At 38.8% G+C, this 22,579-nt stretch overlaps 2 protein-coding genes across 2 annotated transcripts; both read right to left on the reverse strand.

Moving 5' to 3' along the window:
• Positions 1-2,314: 2,314 nt before the first annotated feature.
• LOC109162646 lies at positions 2,315-4,066 on the reverse strand. The gene is made up of 3 exons (XM_019311333.1): positions 3,154-4,066; positions 2,960-3,078; positions 2,315-2,842 (listed from the first exon to the last, which is right to left on the reverse strand). The coding sequence occupies exons 1-3, from the start codon at positions 4,064-4,066 to the stop codon at positions 2,315-2,317; spliced, it is 1,560 nt and encodes a 519-aa protein (XP_019166878.1).
• Positions 4,067-19,050: 14,984 nt separating this feature from the next.
• LOC109162647 lies at positions 19,051-21,651 on the reverse strand. The gene is made up of 5 exons (XM_019311334.1): positions 21,055-21,651; positions 20,491-20,892; positions 20,330-20,401; positions 20,062-20,202; positions 19,051-19,953 (listed from the first exon to the last, which is right to left on the reverse strand). The coding sequence occupies exons 1-5, from the start codon at positions 21,649-21,651 to the stop codon at positions 19,051-19,053; spliced, it is 2,115 nt and encodes a 704-aa protein (XP_019166879.1).
• Positions 21,652-22,579: the final 928 nt, after the last annotated feature.

The raw sequence follows: 22,579 nt of genomic DNA on the forward strand, positions 1-22,579 counted from the left end.
GGTGTTTGTGAACAATCAGAGGCATCCCACACTACACTTCTAAAGTGTGGAAAGGGAAACCATGTTTTACCCACCCGCTCTTGTTCCCGCCCTTGCGCCCGCATTAGTGAACATCGAGGACGATGTTGTTCTAATGTGTGGAAAGGACGCACGTTTGTGCTTTAATCTTGAAAATTTTCCGCGTACCATTTGTTGATTGATAGAAGTTGCATGTGATTAGAAAAGAATGAAATTGGTTGCATTATTTTGAAAATGTGTTTTATGATGCTTTGGTTAGCTTAATTTTTGGAATATCTCTGAAAATTACATCTTTTACACCTTAGGGAATGCATAGAACCCAAATAGGGTTACTTTTGTTGCGTGCTTGCATGATAATTCACCTCCTATTTTGCTTAGACCTTAGTAAATGATCTCTCGAAGTGGGAGTGTGCACTCTCCAACCTTGGAAAGATAAAATAAAGCAAGGTCGGAAATGAATTAAATCTTGGTGAGGTATGGAGCAAAAGGTGAGCCTTGGGAGTGAGATTGAAAAAAATTCCAAAAAGAAAAAATCACGAGCGAAATAAAAAGGGGAATAAAGAAGAGAAAAATGCAAGACCATAAAGAAAAACAGTTGCCCAATGTAAAAAAAAAAAAAAAAAAAAAAAAAAAAAAAAAGAGAAAAGAAAGTCAAAGGGAGAGCCATTGCTTATGTCGGGATCACAAAAGATTCCCTCGGGCTTAAACATAGAGATCTATGCCGTGGAGAGTCGACCTTTGGCATAAGGGTGGAGGCGAGAGAGAACCAACGCTTAAGTCGGGACCATGAAAAATTTCCCCGGGTTACAACACAGAGCTCTGTGCCAGAGAAAACTAGACTTTGGCTTAAGGTTGGTGAGCGGTCCATACCAAACCACTCACTTACTTTTTGTACAGGACCTTGGCGATATAAGGATGGATGTCGGTTGGGATGTGCACATCATTCCCACTAGTGTGGCTCGACTATAGGCCTTTGTAAAATAAGAGGTGAATTCCCCACTTTGGATTGCATGATTGAATGGTGGTGTTTAGAGTGAGTCACCCTACCTTGCTAAAAAAAAGTTTGTACTTTCTTAGGGGACCAATTTTCTCAAATATTCCACGAGTTGTTAACTGTTGCATGATTTATACATTTTCGCAATAATACAAGGGATTTCTTAAGCTGGTCTAGCACACATAAAAGAGGCATATGGTACACCGAGAATTTGTTTAGAGCATATCTTGAGCTTATCAGGTCTTAAGTGTGAAATTGCTTGAGGACAAGCAAGCTAAAGTGTGGAAACTTGTGATAAGCATCAAAATATGCTAGTTTTTAGGAGCCTTTTGAAGGAGTTTTGTGCACGTTTTGATATGAAAGTCTTGCTTTTTAAGAGTAAATTATCCTAAAAGCACGGTTTGGTACAAAAATACCTTCCTAACAGTATTTTACATGTTTTAGGTGTTTTTGGACGTAAAAAGTGGTAAAAGGAGATAAAAAGAGCAAAGCCAAGAAAAAAGCGCATACAAGGACCAAACACGATGTGGCCACGCACGAAAGAAGTAAGAAATGGGAATTCTTTCCCATTTACGCCAGCCTCACGGCGTAAGAGTGGCGTGAAAGAACAAGGCAAAAGCAAAAGAGAGTTATTCCCGACTTACGAAGGCCTCACGGCATAAAAGCCAGTGTAAATCCGAATTAAGGAAGCCGAATGAAGCTAAGCATGGAAGGGAGTTATTTCCCATTTATGCTGACGTCACGACGTGACGCTATGCATAAATGGGAGGCCGAATTGCCTAACCTAGCTATTTAAGGAAAAATATGTTCATTTGCTAGGGGAGCCACAAAATTTTAGAGAGCTTTAAGATCTAGAGTAGTTTATATTTTCTCTTTCTAGGTTTTAGCCAAATTCCATTTGATTTGCAAGAAGATTTGGAGTCCTTTGTAGCTTGGATCTTCATCTTCCACTTATCATTGAAGAGATCTAGCTTGCATTTGGGTGAAATCTATTCCATAGTTATCACGGCGCCCTGTTAAGTCGCGGCGCCCCCGACCGACTTGTCGCCTAGGCGACAAGTTAGGAAGAACAATATATATATATATATATATATATATATATATATATATATATATATTAATATATATCTAAAGTTTAAACATGCTAAAGTCTAAAACTCTAAACAATTAAACATATTCAAGTATTCAAGCATTCAACATATTAAGGTACCAAGTTACCAAATACATAACACACAAGTAACACAACTACAGAAGTAGAATACTAGAATAATCAACAAGAGAACAATATCCAAGTTAAAAGTCTCAAAGGTCCATCAAGAAGTCATCAATATTTGTTTCTCTCTCATTGCCATCATTACTATCTTCATTTCCCACTTCATCATCATCTTGAACATCATCCTCATCTTCAATGTCTTCATCATCATTAGGAAAATGCTCTTCTTCATTTTGTTCTTCCTCATCTATCCTAGAACTAGAAGGAGTACTAGTAGAAGCATTGCGGCGTCGTGAATAGCTCAACATTTGTGCACGTGAACCTTCCCCCGCGTGAGCTCTTGTAGAAAGATGAGAGCCCTCAAGGTTGTTTGATGCACCAATTACTTCATCAACATGCCTCCATGAAAGATCACCCCCGGGATGAACATCATCACTAGATTCACCACCATTAATCCATTCATTGTCCCATTGGAACTCTTCTAAGACCAATGGATTAAAGTTGGAGCCTTCTTCACGCATCTTTTGAAACCTACTTGCAATTTTGCGATTGTATTGAACATAGACCAAGTCGTTCAATCTCTTATGCTCTAAGCGGTTTCTTTTCTTTGTATGGATCTAAAAAAGTAAAAGTAGAAACATAAACAAGTTTAAAATTCTTGTATTAAAATTTTAGATAAATTATAATTTCTATAATACTATTTACTATTTACTAATTAGGAAAACTATACTTACAAATTCAAATGTGCTCCAATTGCTCTCACAACCGGAAGATGAACAACAAAGGCTTGTGATGCGCATTGCTAGTGTTTGAAGCTCAATGCTAAGTCCACCAACAGCATTCCACCAATAAACTACAAAATAAGTTTAAGATTTATCATATTTAATATACTTTGTACTTAGTGTCTTAGTATGATAGTATTACTTACGAGGAGTCTTTGCTTTTTGTTGCTTGACTGCTAATGGCATTCCAAAGTCTTTCCTCATGTTATTGTAGTTATCTGCTTGATTGTTGATCTTCACTTGCAAGTCATCATCGTCAATCATCTTATGAAGTATTGTATTGAACATGGCTCGTTGCTTACGAGCACATGTACTATCCGTCGCCTTAAGGTCAAAGTATTTAGAAGGATTTAAAAATAAGGCGGCTCCATATAAATCCACTCCCATCTGATCATCCCATCTTCGTTCTACAATAGCCATCAACTTTCCCAACAACCTTGGCTTGCTTGCAAATGATTCATTGAGCTTTTTCTTAGCAGCCAACATAGCCATCGTAAGCTCGGGCATAGCTAGAGTACTATCAGCATCAACGATCCTCAACACAATCAAAATGGGATGTGATGCCCTCAAGCAATCCTCAACCGCAGTCCAAAATCTATACGACAACACGATCTCACACACCTTTTTACCCGCTTCGGTGTTGGATAATTTTGAGCGAACCCAATCATCACTAACAAATAGAGCTCTCAAAGCATTTTTGTGCTTGTACAAACTCTGTAAAGTGAGGAATGCTGTGGCGAATCGAGTAGCTCCAGCTCTTACAAGATCTTGCCCACCCGTATGCTCTCTCATGGCACTAAGGATTCGCCCATGTCTATAAATAAAAGTGGTAATATTTCTACCACTTGTAATCTTGGACTTGAACTCCGTCATCTTCCCAATGTCCTCTAGCATGAGGTCAAGACAGTGTGCTGCACAAGGAGTCCAAAATAATGTCCGAATCCTCTCCTCCAAAAGTTTTCCCCCGGCTTTATAGTTTGCTCCATTGTCGGTCACTATTTGAACGACATTTTCTTTCCCAACTTCTTCAACTTTTTGCTCCAACAATCCAGCTAACATTCTTGCATCGTGTGACTCACTCGATGCATCAACCGACTCCAAGAAAAAAGTCCCCTTGGGACTATTCACAAGAAAATTAATCAAATGTCTACATCTCTTATCGGTCCACCCATCATACATGAGTGTGCACCCGTATTGCTTCTAAGCAAGTCTATGTCTTTCTTTCAACTTATCAGTCGCTTGCTTTGAGTCCAAAAGGAGGGGTACTCGTAACTCATGAAAGCTAGGAGGCTTCAATCCCAGCCCCCATTGTCCAATTGATTCAACCATTACTTCAAAGCTTCTTGAATTAGCCGCATTAAATGGTATGCCATTCTCATAAAAAAAATCTGCTATATGTAGCATTGTCCTCTTTGTTTCTTCCTTACTCTTCGTACAAGCCTCAATTGTTCTTTGAGTAGGACCCTTGGAATGCCTCTCATCAATTACTTCTTCAGGGGTCTTTCTAAGTAGTGATGCAACTGATTGAGTTTGTTTTCCTACTCTCGGTTGCGGTTCTGCAAATCTCAAAATGGTTTGTTTTCTCTTACTAGCCGTCCCGGAACTTGGATAAGTAACGAAATCGTGAGATGATGGTTGTGTTTCTTCCCTTGCCGATTCTTGCACATCACCATCCACATTATCATCCAAGACCACCCTTGATCTCTTCATTCTTGATGTGCCTTGCATATATTGTTGCATTTCCCTCATAATCTCCGTAGTTGTTTTGGGGCATTTAGCAACATCTCCGTAACCCGCCGCCAAGTGTTGTTTTAGTCTTTTGATTCCCGAATGCATTTGTTTGTGGCAAAGTGAACATTCGACTAAATCTTTGTTTGCCAAGTCCGGCCAAAAACCATACTTCCATCCCGGATCATTTGATTTAGCTTTCCTCTTAGGGTCGGTAGATGGATCATAGCTCTCATTTTCCGAATTTGCAGCCATAATTGAGTGTAATCCTACTGTCCAACCATGAAACAATGTACAATTTAAAAAAAAAAAAAAGTAATGACCAAGTGGCAGGAAGTGAGCACTGCCTCTGCTCATTGCCCCCACGTGGCCATAAGGCCATTAATGGCTTAAATACCAAACAAAGTCAAGATATAGGTTGGAAAACATTTTGCATTCATACACATTCTCAAGTATGAACATAAGCAATCAAGGTACTCAATCAATAGATATACTTTATATACTTCTATATGCTCAACAACCTATACTCATATCAACATATATTAACTCATAAATAATGTTCTTGCATATAACATATACTGGAAACTGTGGTACAACTCTTCTATTAAGCTACTATGCACTTCTTGCAATCATGCTGATACTTCTAAGATAGATAATGAACTGGAATTATACTATCAAGTAAGATTATGCTTTCATGTTATTACTCAAAGTAATGAATGATTCTTTACTTCTTATATACTCAAGATAAGACATATGTTATGCCATAATGTAATTCTACAAATGAAGATATCATAATATATATATATATATATATATATATATATATATATATATATATATATATATATATATATATATATATATATATATATATATATATACACTTATGCTCTCAATCTTTATATAAAAAGAATACTTTTCTTTGGAGGATCTCCGTTGAGTCACTTGACTCACTTTTCTCTTACTTTCTTTCTTTCTTTCTTGCTTTCTTTCTAAACTCGTGGGGGAGGTAGGAACTTCACGAATCGTGAATGCACCTATCCGGGCTCGGTAAATCTGGCCGGCCTAATACTCATCTCGCCCATAGAACCGGTACTCGTGGTTCTTAATCTCTGTGGAATCAGGTATCGTACCTTTAGTGTGCACACCCCCTAACTAGGATTCCAAGCCCATCGGGTAGTATTGAACCCAGCAACTCAGGATTGTTCTACCAAGTTAATTCTAAAAGCGGCCTTCTCTGACCCAATCTTTTCTTTGTTTTGTCGGTGACTTTACCGATCTTTTCTCAGTTTTGTCGGTGACTTCACTGGTCTTTTCTCTGTTTTGTCGGTGACTTTACCAATCTTTTCTCTGTTCATCCGAAAGGACATAATCTTAACAGGAGCCTCCAAAATCGTGGGTTTTCCTCACTTTATAAAAATAACACACACACACACACACACACACACACACACACACACACACACACACACACACACACACACACACACACACACACACACACATATATATATATATATATATATATATATATCACCTGCAACTTCTTTTTCTCATGCTAGTAATCTAAATATCATGCAAGCTTCTCAATGCACACACACACACACACACACACACACACACACACACACACACACACACACATATATATATATATATATATATATATATATATATATATATCGCATACAACTTCTCTTTCTCATGTTGGAAATCTAATTATCATGCAAGCTTCTCAATGCATATAGATATAGATTTTCCAAAATAGATATAGGGATTTGAAAACAGCTTAAGGCTTCACTTTAAGCCTTCTATTGTGCAATAATCTTAAAAAGTGGCAAAATAGACTTTTCAATGCAAAGTTTGGAAAACAGTGACTTATGCAAGAAATCTCAATAATCTCATCTCATCAATTCTTCTATTCATGAGCTAAGCAATGCAATTAGCACAATTACTCAAATAACTCTTGTAAACAGATGTCAACCTGATACTTCATAACTTTGAACTCAATAACCTAACAAATACTCAGGGACCAAATTTCATACTTTGTGTGATAACATGCTTCTACTCAAAAATCATACGAATACAACTCACACTAGCGTGTCGTTACGAGCCCGAGTGTCTGAGCCTCATGGGCTCACGAATCCCAGTCTGAAACAACACATAGCTGAGCCTCAAAGGGCCCGACCTCTCCTCAAAATGCCCTGGCGGATCTTGAGGAGTCCCACCAAGGCACGGCTTGGAGTGACAGATCACTCCATGATCTGTCACTCTGGTCCGTTGATCAACGGACCAGGCCAACGGATCCCCTTTGGGTCTGTTGGCTAGGCCCTCACGGCCAAACCGGAATCTGAGACAGAGAGCTTCTCTGTAACACACCAGATGACACAAACTCCATTTTTACATCTCAGAGCTCAACAAAACATCTCTAAACAACCATGAATAAATTAGCTAACATCATCAACACACAATAAACATTTTATCATGGATTATCAAACATTTCAAAGCATCAAATCTCAAGAAATCTATCAACAAAGGGCTAAAATAATAGATTTGGGAATACATGGTTTATACCTCTGAGCTTTTCTAACCCTATGTGAATCCCTCTTCTTCTTCAACAATGGCTTCCACCCTCACCTCATATCTTCCTCAAACAATAACATAAACACATACAACACCCATCACAAACTCAAACATATACATAAGATGAAAGAGATGAAGAGGATGGATGAAGGGTAAATGTCAGGGGATATGATGAAAATGAAAGGAGGAAGATCAAGATGGATGGAGGAAAAACTTACTGTGATTTCTTTATTCTTTCTCGGACTTCTTAGCTTAGAGTGAAAGAGGAGGGATTGAAGATGATCATATGAATAGTGTGGCTTTTTTATGGTTCGAAACCCTAGGTTGATGTATTGGCTGATAAGGGCATTTTGGTACATTTGCTTCATAAACATCAAGCTCCTTCCTTTAACTTAGCTTAGAGTATTAAAATAGGTTTATACACTCTTGGGAGATAAAATGAATTTCCTAGATGTTTCTAGATAAAAACATTTAGTTCAGATTCCACAGGTTCCTCTCAGGTTTCACTCAGATTTTTGGGTCAAAACTTGATACATGAATATACCCAATACTTAGGATTTTTGAAATAGGCTACTACTTGGTGTTGAATTAATAAAAATCATGATTTAAAATATTTAATTCATACACCTATTTTGGAAAAAATTTCGGAGGAGTAAAAATAATTATTTTGGAATTTTATAAAATAGAATTTAGGAAAATAAATTTGGGGTTGTCACATTCTACCCTCCTTAAAACAAGCTTCGTCCTCAAAGCTAAAGTTAAACAAAGTGAGTGTTTTAGAAGGGAATTTCTCCGGAAAGAATAACTTGGGAATGTTGCAAAAAGATCTTAAGATGCTGCAAGAATTGAAAGTCTGAGCTTAGGAATTCTTGGAATGGTTTTAGAGAGTAGGAATTCTGAATAGGCATGTAAGCACTCATAGTTCTTAAGTACTAATCATATTCCAACTACTAAATGGAATTTACCAAAGCTTAAAGGAAACTTAAACGATTGCCTCGGACCAAAGTCCCTTTGAACACAACCTTGATAACCAAAGCTCAACCTTGCCCCTGATGGGCCATCTCCGAAGGGACTTCGATTCAAACTCTAGATTGAACACTTGTCATCCTTGGGTGAAGTCAGAAATACCTTGATTCATTCTTTTACCAACTAAGGAGAATCATAACTCCACACTCCTTTGTAGTTCGTCCATCACTTATAACACGAGTTCTTAATCTTGACCTTTCTTTGTTCTTGTATCTTTTAACATTGACTGTCGTGCATAGAAGCATTGTTAAAATTCACTATCTCATAATTTTCCTCATTACTCTCCTTATTCTTATCGTCCTTACCACTTCTTCAGTCTCAACACTTTGAACTTCTATGTTTCTTGCATGAAAATTTGAAGGCGATTCATAAACATTTTTCTTCTCAATCAATAGCAACTTGTTATTCTTCACAAGGGTCAGATACTCACAATTTCAATCTAACACAGATCATAATATCCCTTGTTTGGAGTATTAAGTACTTCCCTTATAGACCGTTTACCATTCTTACCGATCACTGATATGTTACATGTAACAAGATCCAATTCTCATAACACTATAATGTTCACGTCAATCATAGCTAATAAACTTCAACCACTACAACCACCACATTTGATCATCATCAATTCCTAGTCGTTGCTTAATCCTCCAACTATCATTAATAAACATATTCAACCCTCATTATCGCCTAGTCAATATATTCATCATTTGGTCTCAATCATCAAACTAGTCATAATATCATAGTCCCATCTTTCCTACCATACATGATAACTCATCTTAGAGGTCGATCAATTCATTTGTCCGCTTAGTGTGGTCCAACTCAATCTTAGTTTCCTTTTTCTGTAGGTTAAGTGTAGTAACTCCCTTTCAATCTGAACCGGTGTATTCCTTTTATAATTTCTTTACTAACTTCAGGAACATAACTTAACCAATTAATGAGCACTTTATCCAGAAATCATTGATAATACAAACCATCATTTACTTCATCTATTAAGTGATTCAGGATAGATTGTCCTGCCTCCAATAACATAAGATCTTAACTATCCTTGCTACTTTTACCAATTTGTTGCTTACATCTTAATAGCCTTGTTCACCTTCTCTACTTCAAGAGAATTCACATGCGACGAATTACGATCATACTCCTTCAATACACTTTAAATCCTTATCCAATTCAGTTAGCGATGCCAACTTATAAGTCTCTTTTTTTGAATCTTTTCCAAACTTCTTATAGTCCAATAAACTCCGAATTTGATTTCCCCTTCTTACTAATCTTTACCATTTCCTTTCAAACGGAATTCTTAGCAATACTTTCTTTCCTGCTAAGAACAAGTCTCACACTAAATCCATCTATTTAAAATCTCACTCTATTTAAAGAAATCCACTGACTAAACCAATCATTTTGGTTTGCTCCCGTCAATCTTAATCTTTCGACAATTTAATCATCTTATTATCATATATTCATCTCCCTCTTGTTTCATTCTTATCACTAAAATTCCTTCCTTAAGTTATCACATAACTTATCACTTCTATGTCCACATCTTTTAACTTGTTCCTTCTTACTGACCTTCGTCACTTCTTAGTAACTGGAAATCTTAACATTATTTTCTCTCCTTGAGGTTCAATTGATCTTTTATTCTTGTCACTAAAATTTTATTCTTCCAATCTTCATGCAAGTTATTATATCCGGGTGTACTGAATGCGGGGTACAATATTCTCCTTCCATAATTCACTTCACAAAAACATGCTCCCTACTTAATACACTTCTTCACATCTTCATATATCTTCCAAGATCCAAAGTCATCACCCATACTTATCCCTTCTTTATCTCTTCAAAAGTATATGGAACTATCTTCACGCTGTAGAATCCAATCTTAAGTTCCAAATTCTTCATTTTCCAAGTTTAACTTTTAATCTCTGGGTTTTAACCTTTGAAGGTCTCTTCACCATCGATCCAAAAGCATCTACTTAGCATTATTTGACTTCTTCTTGTTGCATCAACACCTACACATGTCATTCTTTCTCAATCGAGAACCATTAAATTCTAGCCTTTAAGCTTCGATTACTTTCTTTTTTTTTTCATATATGTCTTCACTTGTTGTTGAGATTCTCTTCAACTCTTGGGGTTAACTTATATCCCGCAAACGATACCGCACGAGAGAAGGCATCGATTCCATCGAGCAAAGACTGCTATGACTGACTCTGAACCGCAAGCAGAGTAGCCTTCTTCATCAGGTTCTTCGATTGTCTAGATGCACACGCTACTACTTTAACTTTTGCATCAATAGATGTCCAAACCCCTTTCTCTTCTTACTTAGGTCTTTAACAGACCCTAAACGATACAACTACTTGTTTAAAAGATAAGAACTTACCATATAGGGGCACACCATCAGGGTGCAACAGCCACATAACTCACTTAGCAAATATAAAGCATAGCTCTTACACTTGTCAATATGTAAGGTTTATCTTAATCCCCTCCCCATAATGAAAAAGGAAATTGTGGGTTAGAAAGGAGTTAGTTGAATAAATTTTTATACCAAAAAGTCTTTAAAATTTCTTCCAATGCTTTTGAGATCAACTTCGTAGGAGCAGAGTCTTGAATTACATCCGAATAATTAACGTTATCTTTGATGGGGTAATTAAGTTCTCTTAGGTGAAGCTCTAGGAGTTGCAACAGAGGGTGAGACCAACTTCGTAGGAGCAGAGTTTTGAATTACTTCCAAATCTTAAACTATATCGTTGATGGGGTAATTGAATTCTCTAAGGTGAAGTGTGGAACATCATATTACTTCCAAATCTTAAACTATATCTTTGATGGGGTAATCCGATTCTCTATGGCGTTGCAAAAGATTGAAAGTGTAAAAAACCTTGCAATCGAGTGAGAAGATATAGGCTCTTTATGTCATTCCTTGCTTCACTAATTCACTAATAAGGACCTCGGGAATCGTGTAATGAATAGTTAATAGCGCTTGTGCAATGTTCGAGTCTTATTGGTTTTGGAACCCATATTGACCACCTTCCTCATGCCTTATTCCATCAAGACCTTTTGACCTTTGTCTCATGTCTAGGCTTGTGTGGGGAGAGCCCAATTTGCTAAAATCAGAATGTGTGAGCTTTACCTTTTGAGATTGTGTGTGTGTGTGTGTGTGTGTTTTTTTTTTTTTTTTTTGAGCTTTAGAGTAAAAAGAGATTTTTCATACTTACTCAACCCTTGGATGCATTTAGGGTTTCTTAAAATTCTTTAGATTCCTTTATTGAATATTTGTATTTTTTCAAATTGCTTTAGTAAAATTTTTGAATGATCATTTGTTGTTTTTCTTTTGCTTCATTTCTAGCAAGTTGATTGAGGGGACAAGCAACAATTTAAGTGTGGGGGAGATGATGACACTTTATTTCAGCTATATATTTTACTCTCTACTTCACCTCATTTGGTGCCTATTTTAGTGTGTTGAATTAAGGATTTGAACTAAATTATGTGTTTTGCATATAGTTTCACCCAATTGCACAATTAAGGAAAGAATAAGCATTTTGGAGCAAAAGTTAACCAATTTGGAGCAAAAAATGCATGGGAAAAAAGTAGTAGGACATTTAAAAGTGACCTGAGAAGAGGATACGCAAATAGGAGCAAAGTCAAGTTGTGGCGCAAACTCAAATTTGTGACGCAAACTCAAGAGCGTTCACGTGCATCGACACACCCATGCAGTAAACCTGCTACGTGCACGGGCATCGACACGCTTGTGGCGTGCACTAGCACCAGCACACCCTAAATCGTCGCCCGTGTGCCGGACCTTGATGTATGGTATAAATAGATATATTCATATCTGAAAAAAGGAAGCAGCCACGCGTGAACAGTAACTTAGGATAGAAACTCCTTTGTGTGATTTTCTTTCTTTAACAATACGCAATAATATATAATTATTTTACATATATTTAATGTTGAATTAAGGGTCCGGCATTGGATAGCTACTTAATACTAGCTATAGAGTGGCGTTTTTTTTTTTTTTACCTTTTTTGGTTTTTTCTTGGAATGAAAGAACAAACAAATGACCCCGGACTACTATCCCTTTCTTCTTTCTGTTTTCGTTTGTTTTTTATTTCTAAACTATCATTTAACCGGAGCAACACAACTTTTCTAACGAACATGGATGGGATGACTCAAGTATAACTTTAGAAATCTAGGGTTGAAATACGGGGTTACCTACATTAGGGTTTCTTTACATGATTAGGTATAATTAGACTCTACTGGACTTAGTCCCAATCCCATCAAACTTAGGTGTAAGACACTCTCTGATGGGTGATGAAGCACAACACGTACTGTATTACTCTAAGCATTCATTTTGTCTCAAATTAGTTAATTCATCCATATATTTATTATAACTTAAAGATAAGTTGAATACCATCTTCTTGTACGTTAAATTCGAACTTTAATTTCTTGTAACCACTCAATTCAGTAAGTTTAACATACATCTCTGAAGAAATCATTTAGAAGTCAAACTATCCATCTTTCTTGTTATATTTTGGCTTTCTTAAGGGTGTATTGAGTAGTTGTAGGTCAAATGGGGCACACATGATGCTGCAGTGGTGAAGAAGATTGACAAATGCTGGCACAGGCTTAATTCATTGGTTCAATAGGCAGTATTTGAGGCAAAAGATCAACGTTCGAAACTCGACAGTGATGGTGTGTGGGATTATGTCAAAGTGGACATATCTCTTGTACGCACCAACAATTTGGCTCAAACAGAGCCACTGAGTTACCGTAATTTACATCATTTCAAATGCTTTGTCGGGCCGGGGCATAGGAGTGTCTTGTTGGGGTTGGGGATTCAACCTTTTTGGGGCAAGACGAATTGAAGATTGACAAATGTTATGGTGCAGGAGTAAATAATGAATATATAACACTTCTTTTGCAACAAAATATATAACATTTAATAAGTGTGGACAAAATTTAATTATTTAGGCAAAATAGTTGATTGAAATTTCCTTATTTTCAAAAAAAAAAAAAAAGTTCATTGAAATTTATACGAAAATTTAATTAAGTCCCTGCATTTTAAAAGAGTGCAATTAAACACTCAAATTAGTTTTTTTTAAAAAAAAAAACACTCAAATTAAACTTTTCAAAATGAGTCAAATAAGTTGGATTTATCGATAACTAATAATTATCGTTGTTGACCTCCAGAAATCAACTGGCCGATTACCACCGACCAAGACTGGTCGCCTTCTCCACTGGAGGAGAAGACGATCAGTATTCTGGTTGCCTTTTTCTTCAATGGCGATCGATAAATGCTGTTTGCCGATTGTCGAACGCCAAAATTTTCGTCAGAATTGTCACCAAAATCCTAATGACCTGTTATTCCAGGTGGACAATCGGCTATTGGGTTTAGATGCACCTAAATTTCAAGTTTGATTGTTTAATTGCAGTTTTTAAAGTTCATGGGTTTAACTGCACTTTCGTGTAAAGTTCAAAGACTTATTTGACCCTTTTCCCAATTACTTATGTTGACAAATGAATTTTATTTAGGGAAAAATACATTTTTAATTTAGTCTCTCAATTGGTTCTTTCTAACCATTTTAGTCACTAACTTTTCACTATTGCAATATATATTACTAACTCTTTAAAAAAGTTACAATTTTAACCCATTGAGCAACAAAAATATTAAACTCTATTAAAATTTTAATTAATACATGTGTATTTTAATTTTTTTTTTTATGTTTCTTCTTTAATTATAAATTTCTTCAGTTTCAATATTTAATTTTAAAAATGAAAACGTGCATGTTATTAACATTTTCGTGTATGGAAAATAGAAACAATGTACCACGATTGAAGATGAAAAGTTTAGGGAAAAAATTGCCGATTTTCTATTTTGTAAATGAAATACCAAAACTAAAAAATAAAAAAAAAACTAAAAAAAAAACGTATTATGATTAAAGATAATAAAATTGTAAAATATCGAGTTACTAAATAAAATTTTAATATAGTAATTTTGTTTTTTAGGGTGTTAAAACTTAAATACTTAGACACTAAAACAACTAACAAATAATACGTGAGGACAAAAAATAGATTTGTCCTTTTTATTTATTTATTTGAAAGCATAAACAGCTGAAATAGATTAATGCAGCAAAGCAAATATAAAGTCAGGTGGGATAGAATCCCAATATATGGAAGTAGTCTGCATAACAGCTCTAGCAGGTAAAGCATGTGCTACCGAATTGAAACGTCTAGCAACTAACTGTAAAGCAATAACTGGAAACAACGAAAATAGATTCAGACAATCATCAATGATCATACACACATATGACCTGGGTTTAGGTTTCGAACGCGAGATATAAAATTGTAAGCTGGAACAATCTGTATGCAAGGTAACAGTGTCAACACCCTGATCCTTTAACCAAGAGAGGGCATCTTTACATGTGAGGGACTCCGCCATTAGAACATTAGTGCAATAAGGGAGGAGACCATTCATAGCAGCGATAAAGCCCCCATCAGCACAACACCACACGTCGCCACCCCTGTCGGACTCCAGCTCGCCTCGAAGAAACAGCGTGCAAAGCCCCCCGCAACGTCAGCAACCTACAATGGTAAATGGCTTGTAGTCGGGTCTGATGCAGCAAGCGTAGCGACGGTCCCCCATGCGGAAACAGCAACCAAAGCCCCTCTCCATACCTCACGCGGCTGTTTGAGGCTCGCATCCCATACAGCGCCATTCCGGGCTCTCCACAAGTGGTATAGGATAACAGCCACCTTCACAATAACATCACCAGTAAGCATACACATAGCATTCCGGTACCAAACTGCAAAATTTTCCCCTAACACACATGCAATCGGGAGGAGGGATTCATGCCAAACTTGCTGAGCATAGTCACACCCGATCAGAGAATGCATAATATCCTCATTACATAATGCATGAGGGACACATTTCCACTCTCCTTATAAGGAGGTTATTGTTTGTAGTAGGGAGAATACCCCTGATAGCTCTCCAAAGAAACATCTTCCATTTGGGTGAAATTTTTAACTTCCATAGTGCATTCAATTTATCAAACCCACTAGGATCTGTATCATGCTCCCCCACAATACGTCTATACCCAATCTTTACATAAATAGCATCCACCTCGGTCACCATGCCAGTACCACAGAACCTCAAAAACCGGGCAAACAAGTATTTTTAGAATACAGTTCACATCAGAGGGTACAAAAATATCACGCAGAATGTCCAAATCCCAAGACTGAGAGTCTTTGTCTAACAGCCCAGACACTTTCGCATCCTGATGATAGGGCGACATAGGTGTCTGAACATGGGGATCAGTACCATCTATAAGCCACAGATCAACCCATACCAAAGTAGCTTTCCCATTCCCAATTCTTTTCCTAACTCCGTCGCGGACTAGCTGATGAGCTACCATAATACTTCTCCAGCAGTAGCTAGGATTATTACCAACTATTGCATCAGTGAAAGAAGTTTTAGTAAAGTACCTGACCTTATACACCCTTGCAATCAGAAAATCAGGTTTCGTGAGAAAACGTCATGCATGTTTCCCTAACATAGCCAAATTAAAAACTTTTAAATCCTTGAAACCTAGGCCACCAGTAGTCTTTGGTTTACATAACCGGTCCCATGCCATCCAATGAATTCATCCCCCATTTGTACCACACTTCCCCCACCAGAAATGGTTCATAGCTCTCTCAATAGAAATGCACAAAGAGTCAGTAAGTAGGAAAACACTCATTGAAAAGTGGGCATAGCTTGTGCCACACTCTTTAGAAGTATTTCCTTACCTGCCTGGGACAACAACTTCTTATTCCAGGACCTCATCCTCTATCTAATATTTTCTTCAATGTATGAAAAAAGGGAAGCTTTCATCCCATCAGGCCCCGGAGCCTTGTCAGGGAATATGGAAAAAAGGGCAGCTTTCACTTCCTCAAAAGGGCGGAGTAGATAATCATTTTGGCTCTGAGTAATTTTTGCAGTGACAATACTAGAAAGGAACACAGAAACGTCTACTGTAGCCGTAAAGGTAAAAATATCCACAAAATAGTTTAAAATCATAGAGACCATAACAGTCCCCAAAACCCAAATCCCATCATAGTTCTTGAGTCTAGTTAAAGTATTCTTACGTTTACGGGAGGATGCATACCTATGATAGAATTTGGTGTTGGCATCTGCCCCTCGTAGCCAGTGCTGCTTAACCCGGCCATTGCCTCCAATAAACATCTTCCTAGGCTTCTAGCGGGCTCAATTGCAACTCCACATCCCTGTATTCGGCCAAAGCAGACGTGCCCAGCTGTCCATGCAAACCGAGCAGCTTGGACTGCAACAAATTAATCTGCTTGCCAAACAGGTGAAACCAGTCACCCCCAACCCTGTAAGCGCTCACCACACAGTCGCAAACGCTCCTGCAAGCCACCAAGACCTCCATCACTCCAAGCTTTTTCTTCCACATCCCTGCATCCTTGATCAAGCAACCATGCCATCTCAAACCGAAACCCACGATGACCATAACCTCCGACCACTTCGGGGTTAGAAACCCCAAGAAAGAGGGCTGAGTGATCTGATGTTCGAGTGAGGATGTTAGTGACCCTCGCCCCCAACACCAAGTCACGCCATTCCCTGCTGCCCACCACTCTATCCAGTCTCTCCTCAATCCACGCTTCCGTACCACTAACCCGCTCCCAAGTGTACGGGTACCCTACCGTGGGCATCGGTAACAAACTGCAATCATCGAGAGCCTCCCCAAAACCGCGTAGGAGATTCTCTGGGTGAGGGACCCCACCTCATTTCTCAAACTGATATAAAAGATCATTAAAATCTCTTATAACAACCAAAGGGAGAGAAGCACGGGCAGCAAGAGACCGAAGTAAATTCCATGCATCCTGCCTTCTACTACGTTCAGGGGAACCCATATTAACAAGTCATACGCCAAGGGGGGCGCCCACCTAAACTTACCTCCACATTAACATGATTCCTAGAGAAACTTAACAATCGAGCTGAATTATTCTTCCTCCATAGCAAAGCCAGTCCACTACTCAACCCTACATTGTCCACGAAAAAGCAACCCTTGAATCCAAGCTTAATTCTTAGATGCTCCGCATGGCTACGTCCTACCTTTGTCACCATAAAAAATACGAAGTCGAGCTTCTTACAGGACACCATCTCCACCACTTTGCGAACTGTACGTGGATTGCCCAAGCCACGATAGTTCCAGCTTAACATACTCATTCCGAATGCAAGTTTTTTGAACCACCTCCCAAAGTAGAATCCAAAGACGGTGGTTAGCCGACCCTTCCAACACTCCCACCAGCCCCCCTCCGCCTCTTGGATGTCGCCACAACCCCAACATCAGAATTACACACAGAATGCTCCATTCGGACATCGCTGGAACCATCCTTCGACGCTACTGTTTCCACACCAGCCGGCTGCTGCACTGGAGGCAGGTCTAAATCACGTTCCTTGAGACAGAACTTATCCAAATGGCCAAGCATGCCGTAGAAAAAACAGAACGTGTGAAGTCGTTCATATTTCAGATTAACCCACCCCCAGGACTTATCACGCCGAATAAGCTTCATACGCCTCTTTAGAGACCTAGCAACCGGAACGGACACACGGATACGGTTGAAAGATTTCAATGGGCCACCCAACTGCCTATCATCGCAATGGAGAAAAGTGCCAACAAAGTTTTCGACTTGTTCAAAAACCACATTAGTAGTGTAGCCCATCGGTAGGTCGTAGACTTGAATCCAAATATCAATTGAATCCAAAACCACCTCACCCAGGAGTTGACCATCTCCCACCTGACAACATACCAAAGTATGATTTTGAAAGGACCATGGCCCCTCAAGAACATGATGCATGTCTGTTTTGTGGTCAAAAAACAAACAAAAAGAGATTCGGCTAGAGCTCCGACACCTGCACCCCCTTCACAGGTTGTCAAACCGACGCCATAACATGACTCATAAACTCAACTTTGATCAAACGTGTCGTAAGAAAACAGCTGACTATCGACCAAGTCGCAACATCCTCATTCGAAACAACCTGCTCAGCCTCCACACACTCCACACCCTCCTCTTCATCGTCCAACACCATGTCAGCCCACCGCTCGGTTATCCCAGTGACACTCTCCTTACGCTGCATTCCTTCCGTGAAACTCATGCCTACGACAACCTGTCACGGAACCAGACCGAGAGAGAAGAGAACAAGAAGGAGACGTACAAAAACCACCGTGAACTTGCCGCTTGACACCGTGAAAAAAACCGGAAAAAAAAATTGAAAACCCTAAAAAGATAGGGAGAAACGGAGAGAAACTCTAAAAGAGATAGGGAGAGATGTATTCTTTAATTTAAAATTTTAATATAATAAAATTGAATTTGTATATCAATGGAAAATGGTTTATGTCCTTTTTATTTTTTGAAAGCCAAGAAAATCAGATTGCATTAAACTGTAGACGAAACAAAGGAAGGAAGATAGTCCCTCCAGACAGAACGAGTGCCAATTGCACTATTATGTTTTGCTAAGGCATGAGCTACCGAATTGGCATCTCTGCGTACAAATTTAATGGAGCAAGAGTCAAAAGAACGAAACAACTGTAAACATGAATCTAATATAACACCTAGGTACGAACGATAGGTACTCGCATCGCGAAAGCAAGAAACCAGGACCGCACAGTCCGAGAAAACCAAACATCGTGAAAATTGTGGTCTTGTAGCCACGATAGAGCTTCTCATATTGCCATTGCTTCAGCTAGGAGGGGATCATACGGGCATATAAGCGGTCCGTTAGCAGCCGCCAAAAAGCCACCTTGTGCACTGCATACATAAAAACCAAATGACGGGGACGTGCCGTGGAATCCGGCATCGGCGTAGCAGCTTACTACACCCAGCGGCAGCGACGTTGACACTTCCGGTACTGGCGGCAGTAAGGAAGCAGGCGGAACAAGAGGAGCCGCCGGATCGAGGGGAGCAGCCGGTTCGGGTGGAGCATCCGGAACGACTGTCGCAGCCGGCGAGTTGATTAACGACCAGGCAGTCCAAATACCGTGAAAGGCATGACAAAGGTGCGAGGGGGTCGGTAGAAGAGAATTCCAAACAGCCATATTCCGAGCTCTCCAAATTTCGTAGAGTATTCCACATATTTGTTCTTTTAGAAACCCAGCAGATATTGCTGAGCTTCCCAACCAAGCCTCCACCCACTGCATAAAATCATAACCATCAACATTAGGGATAAGAAGACGTGAAACATTCCACACACGTCTAGCATAAATACAAGTGCATAAAATATGCATAATATCCTCCTCATAATCTCCACAAGCCGGGCAAATATTAGGAATCTCTACTCTCCTTCTAACCAAATTGGTAATAGTTGGCAAAATATTAGAAAGGGCCTTCCATAGAAAAATCCTCCACTTGGGAGGGACCCTAAGCTTCCAAATGTTGTTCCATACTGCGTCTGGGGTGGTGCTCAACTCCCCTTGGCATCTATAGCCATCTTTAACCGTATATTGTCCCCTGATATCCCCTTTCCAAAACCAGTCATCCTTGAAATTAATACTCACAGGGATTTGTAATATTAATTCAGCATCCCTGGGATCAAACAACTGAGAAACCAACTCATGGCTCCATCTCCCCTGATCATGATTCAACAGATCAGCTACCATGAGATCCAGGTGTTGGGCAACTAGATCAGTTAGCACAAACGGATTCTGGGTGTCAGGCAACTACGGGTGTGACCATACCTTGGTTGTTCTACCATTACCAATCCTGCGCCTGCAACCACTGCGAATCAGGTTCTGACTTACCATAATGCTCCTCCATACATAACTCGGATTACCACCCAAGGAGGCCTCATAGAAGGTAGTATCACGATAATATCTTGCCTTAAAAATTCGGGCCATTAAGGAATCCGGATTGGTTAAAAGTCGCCAACACTGCTTCCCTAATAATGCCAAATTAAATTCATGCAGCTTCTTAAAACCCATACCACCATGCTTCTTAGGCACACACATCCTTTCCCAGGCCATCCAATGTATCCCATCCACTATGGTACTCTTTCCCCACCAATATCTGTTCATCAATCTTTCCAAAGAAGCACATAACGATACAGGCAACAGAAATATACTCATAGTGTACGTAGGCATTGCCTGAGCAACGCTTTTAAGTAATACCTCTTTACCTGCCATAGAAAGCAGCCTCTTATTCCACGAACCAAATCTTTGTCTCCGTTTCTTCTCCACATAGGAAAAAAAAAATTTCATGTTCCTACCAACAACTGAGGGGAGCCCCAAATATTTTCCAAAATCCTCCGCCTGCTCTACCCCTAAACCCATGGCAATAGCATCCCTATCTAACAACGCAGTATTTCGACTGAAAGAAATGTTAGACTTATGAAAGTTGACAGATTGGCCCGAGTATTGCTCATATACTTCCAAACAACGTTTCACCTCCATAGTTTCCTGCATGTTAGCCTTGAAGAACAGTAGGCTGTCATCTGCAAAGAAGAGATGAGAGATGGGAGGGGCCCCACGTGCCACCCTGCAGCCATGGATCTGTCCTTTAGCCTGGGCATCCTGCAACAATAATGACAAGCCTTCCGCACAAATGATAAAAAGGTAGGGTGAAAGTGGATCACCCTACCTTAGACCCCTCGTGGGCAAGATCTCCTCACTTGGTTTCCCATTGACCAGGACCCTATACCTGACTGTCCGCACACATAACATGATTAAATTAACCCTTTTAGCATCAAAACCAAGCCCCAACAACATACGTTCCACAAACCTCCATTCCATTCGGTCATAAGCTTTGGCCTTGTCTAGCTTCAGGGCTGCCCAACCCACTTGGCCCAACTGTTTCCTTCTCAGATAGTGACCTACCTCAGATGCAATAAGGATGTTATCCGAAATAAGCCTACTTGGAAGAAAAGCACTATGCGACTCTGAGACAATACCATCCAATAGTGGTTTCATACGGTTATCTATCATCTTAGCCATTACTTTATACACAACATTGCATAAAGCAATAGGCCTCAAATCAGTAACTAACTCAGGGGCAGCCTTTTTCGGGATCAGAACAATATTGGCATCATTCAATTCGGGGGGAAAAGAAGATTGAGATAAACATGCAAGAACAAAATCAGTAAATTCCTTACCAATGAGATCCCAGAGAGACTGATAGAACTCCGGATTCATTCCATCCGGTCCTGGCGATTTGTCTTTACCCATGGCGAACAAAGCATGTTTCACTTCAGCAGGCTCGAAAGGGCGAAGCAAGTCATGATTCTGAGCACGAGTGACACGGGGAGATAAGGTATCCACTTCAAAAGTACCCATGTCTCCATTTGTCTGAAAAATCTGCTTATAATACTCCGTCACTAAAGAAACAAGCCCAACACCCTCCTTCCATACCCCATTCCCATCATTAAGCCTCACAATGGAGTTTTTTCGTTTACGGTGCGTGGCATACTGATGAAAGAACTTCGTGTTCCGATCCGTCCCTTGCAGCCAGTGTTGATTTCTACTTTCCCATTCGTACAATAATTCTGCGTTAAAATTCTATTCTAATATTATAAAATAGTGTAATATAATCTATATCTATACTATATATAAAAACAAAATCTTTAAATTTTAACTTCCCGCCCAATTCCTAAAAAATCTCTCTTCATAATAAAATATATTGATTTCTACTTTCCCATTCGTACAATAATTCTGCGTTAAAATTTTATTCTAATATTATAAAATAGTGTAATACAATCTATATATATACTATATACAAAAACAAAATCCTTAAATTTTAACTTCCCGCCCAATTCCTAAAAAATCTCTCTTCATAATAAAATATATTGATTTCTACTTTCCCATTCGTACAATAATTCTGCGTTAAAATTCTATTCTAATATTATAAAATAGTGTAATACAATCTATATCTATACTATATATAAAATTAAAATCCTTAAATTTTAACTTCCCGCCCAATTCCTAAAAAATCTCTCTTTCTAATAAAATATATTCATTTCTACAATAATTCTGGGTTAAAATTTTATTGTAATATTATAAAATTGTGTAATACTATTCCTATTCTAATCTATATCTATTTTATATATCAGTGTTGCAAAAATCGTGTCGCTGGCCGCGGCGAGGAAGGCCGGAATCGGCCTCCTCAGTGGCCGCCTCGCCAGCTGAACCGGCCTTTAATTTTTATTTTTTTTTAAGTTGTAAAGTGTCAAAAGTTCGGCAAGGCATAACTTTTGACTCCGTTGTC

This window comes from Ipomoea nil, unplaced genomic scaffold (genome assembly GCF_001879475.1).
Source record: "Ipomoea nil cultivar Tokyo-kokei standard unplaced genomic scaffold, Asagao_1.1 scaffold2957, whole genome shotgun sequence".
NCBI lineage: Eukaryota > Viridiplantae > Streptophyta > Magnoliopsida > Solanales > Convolvulaceae > Ipomoea > Ipomoea nil.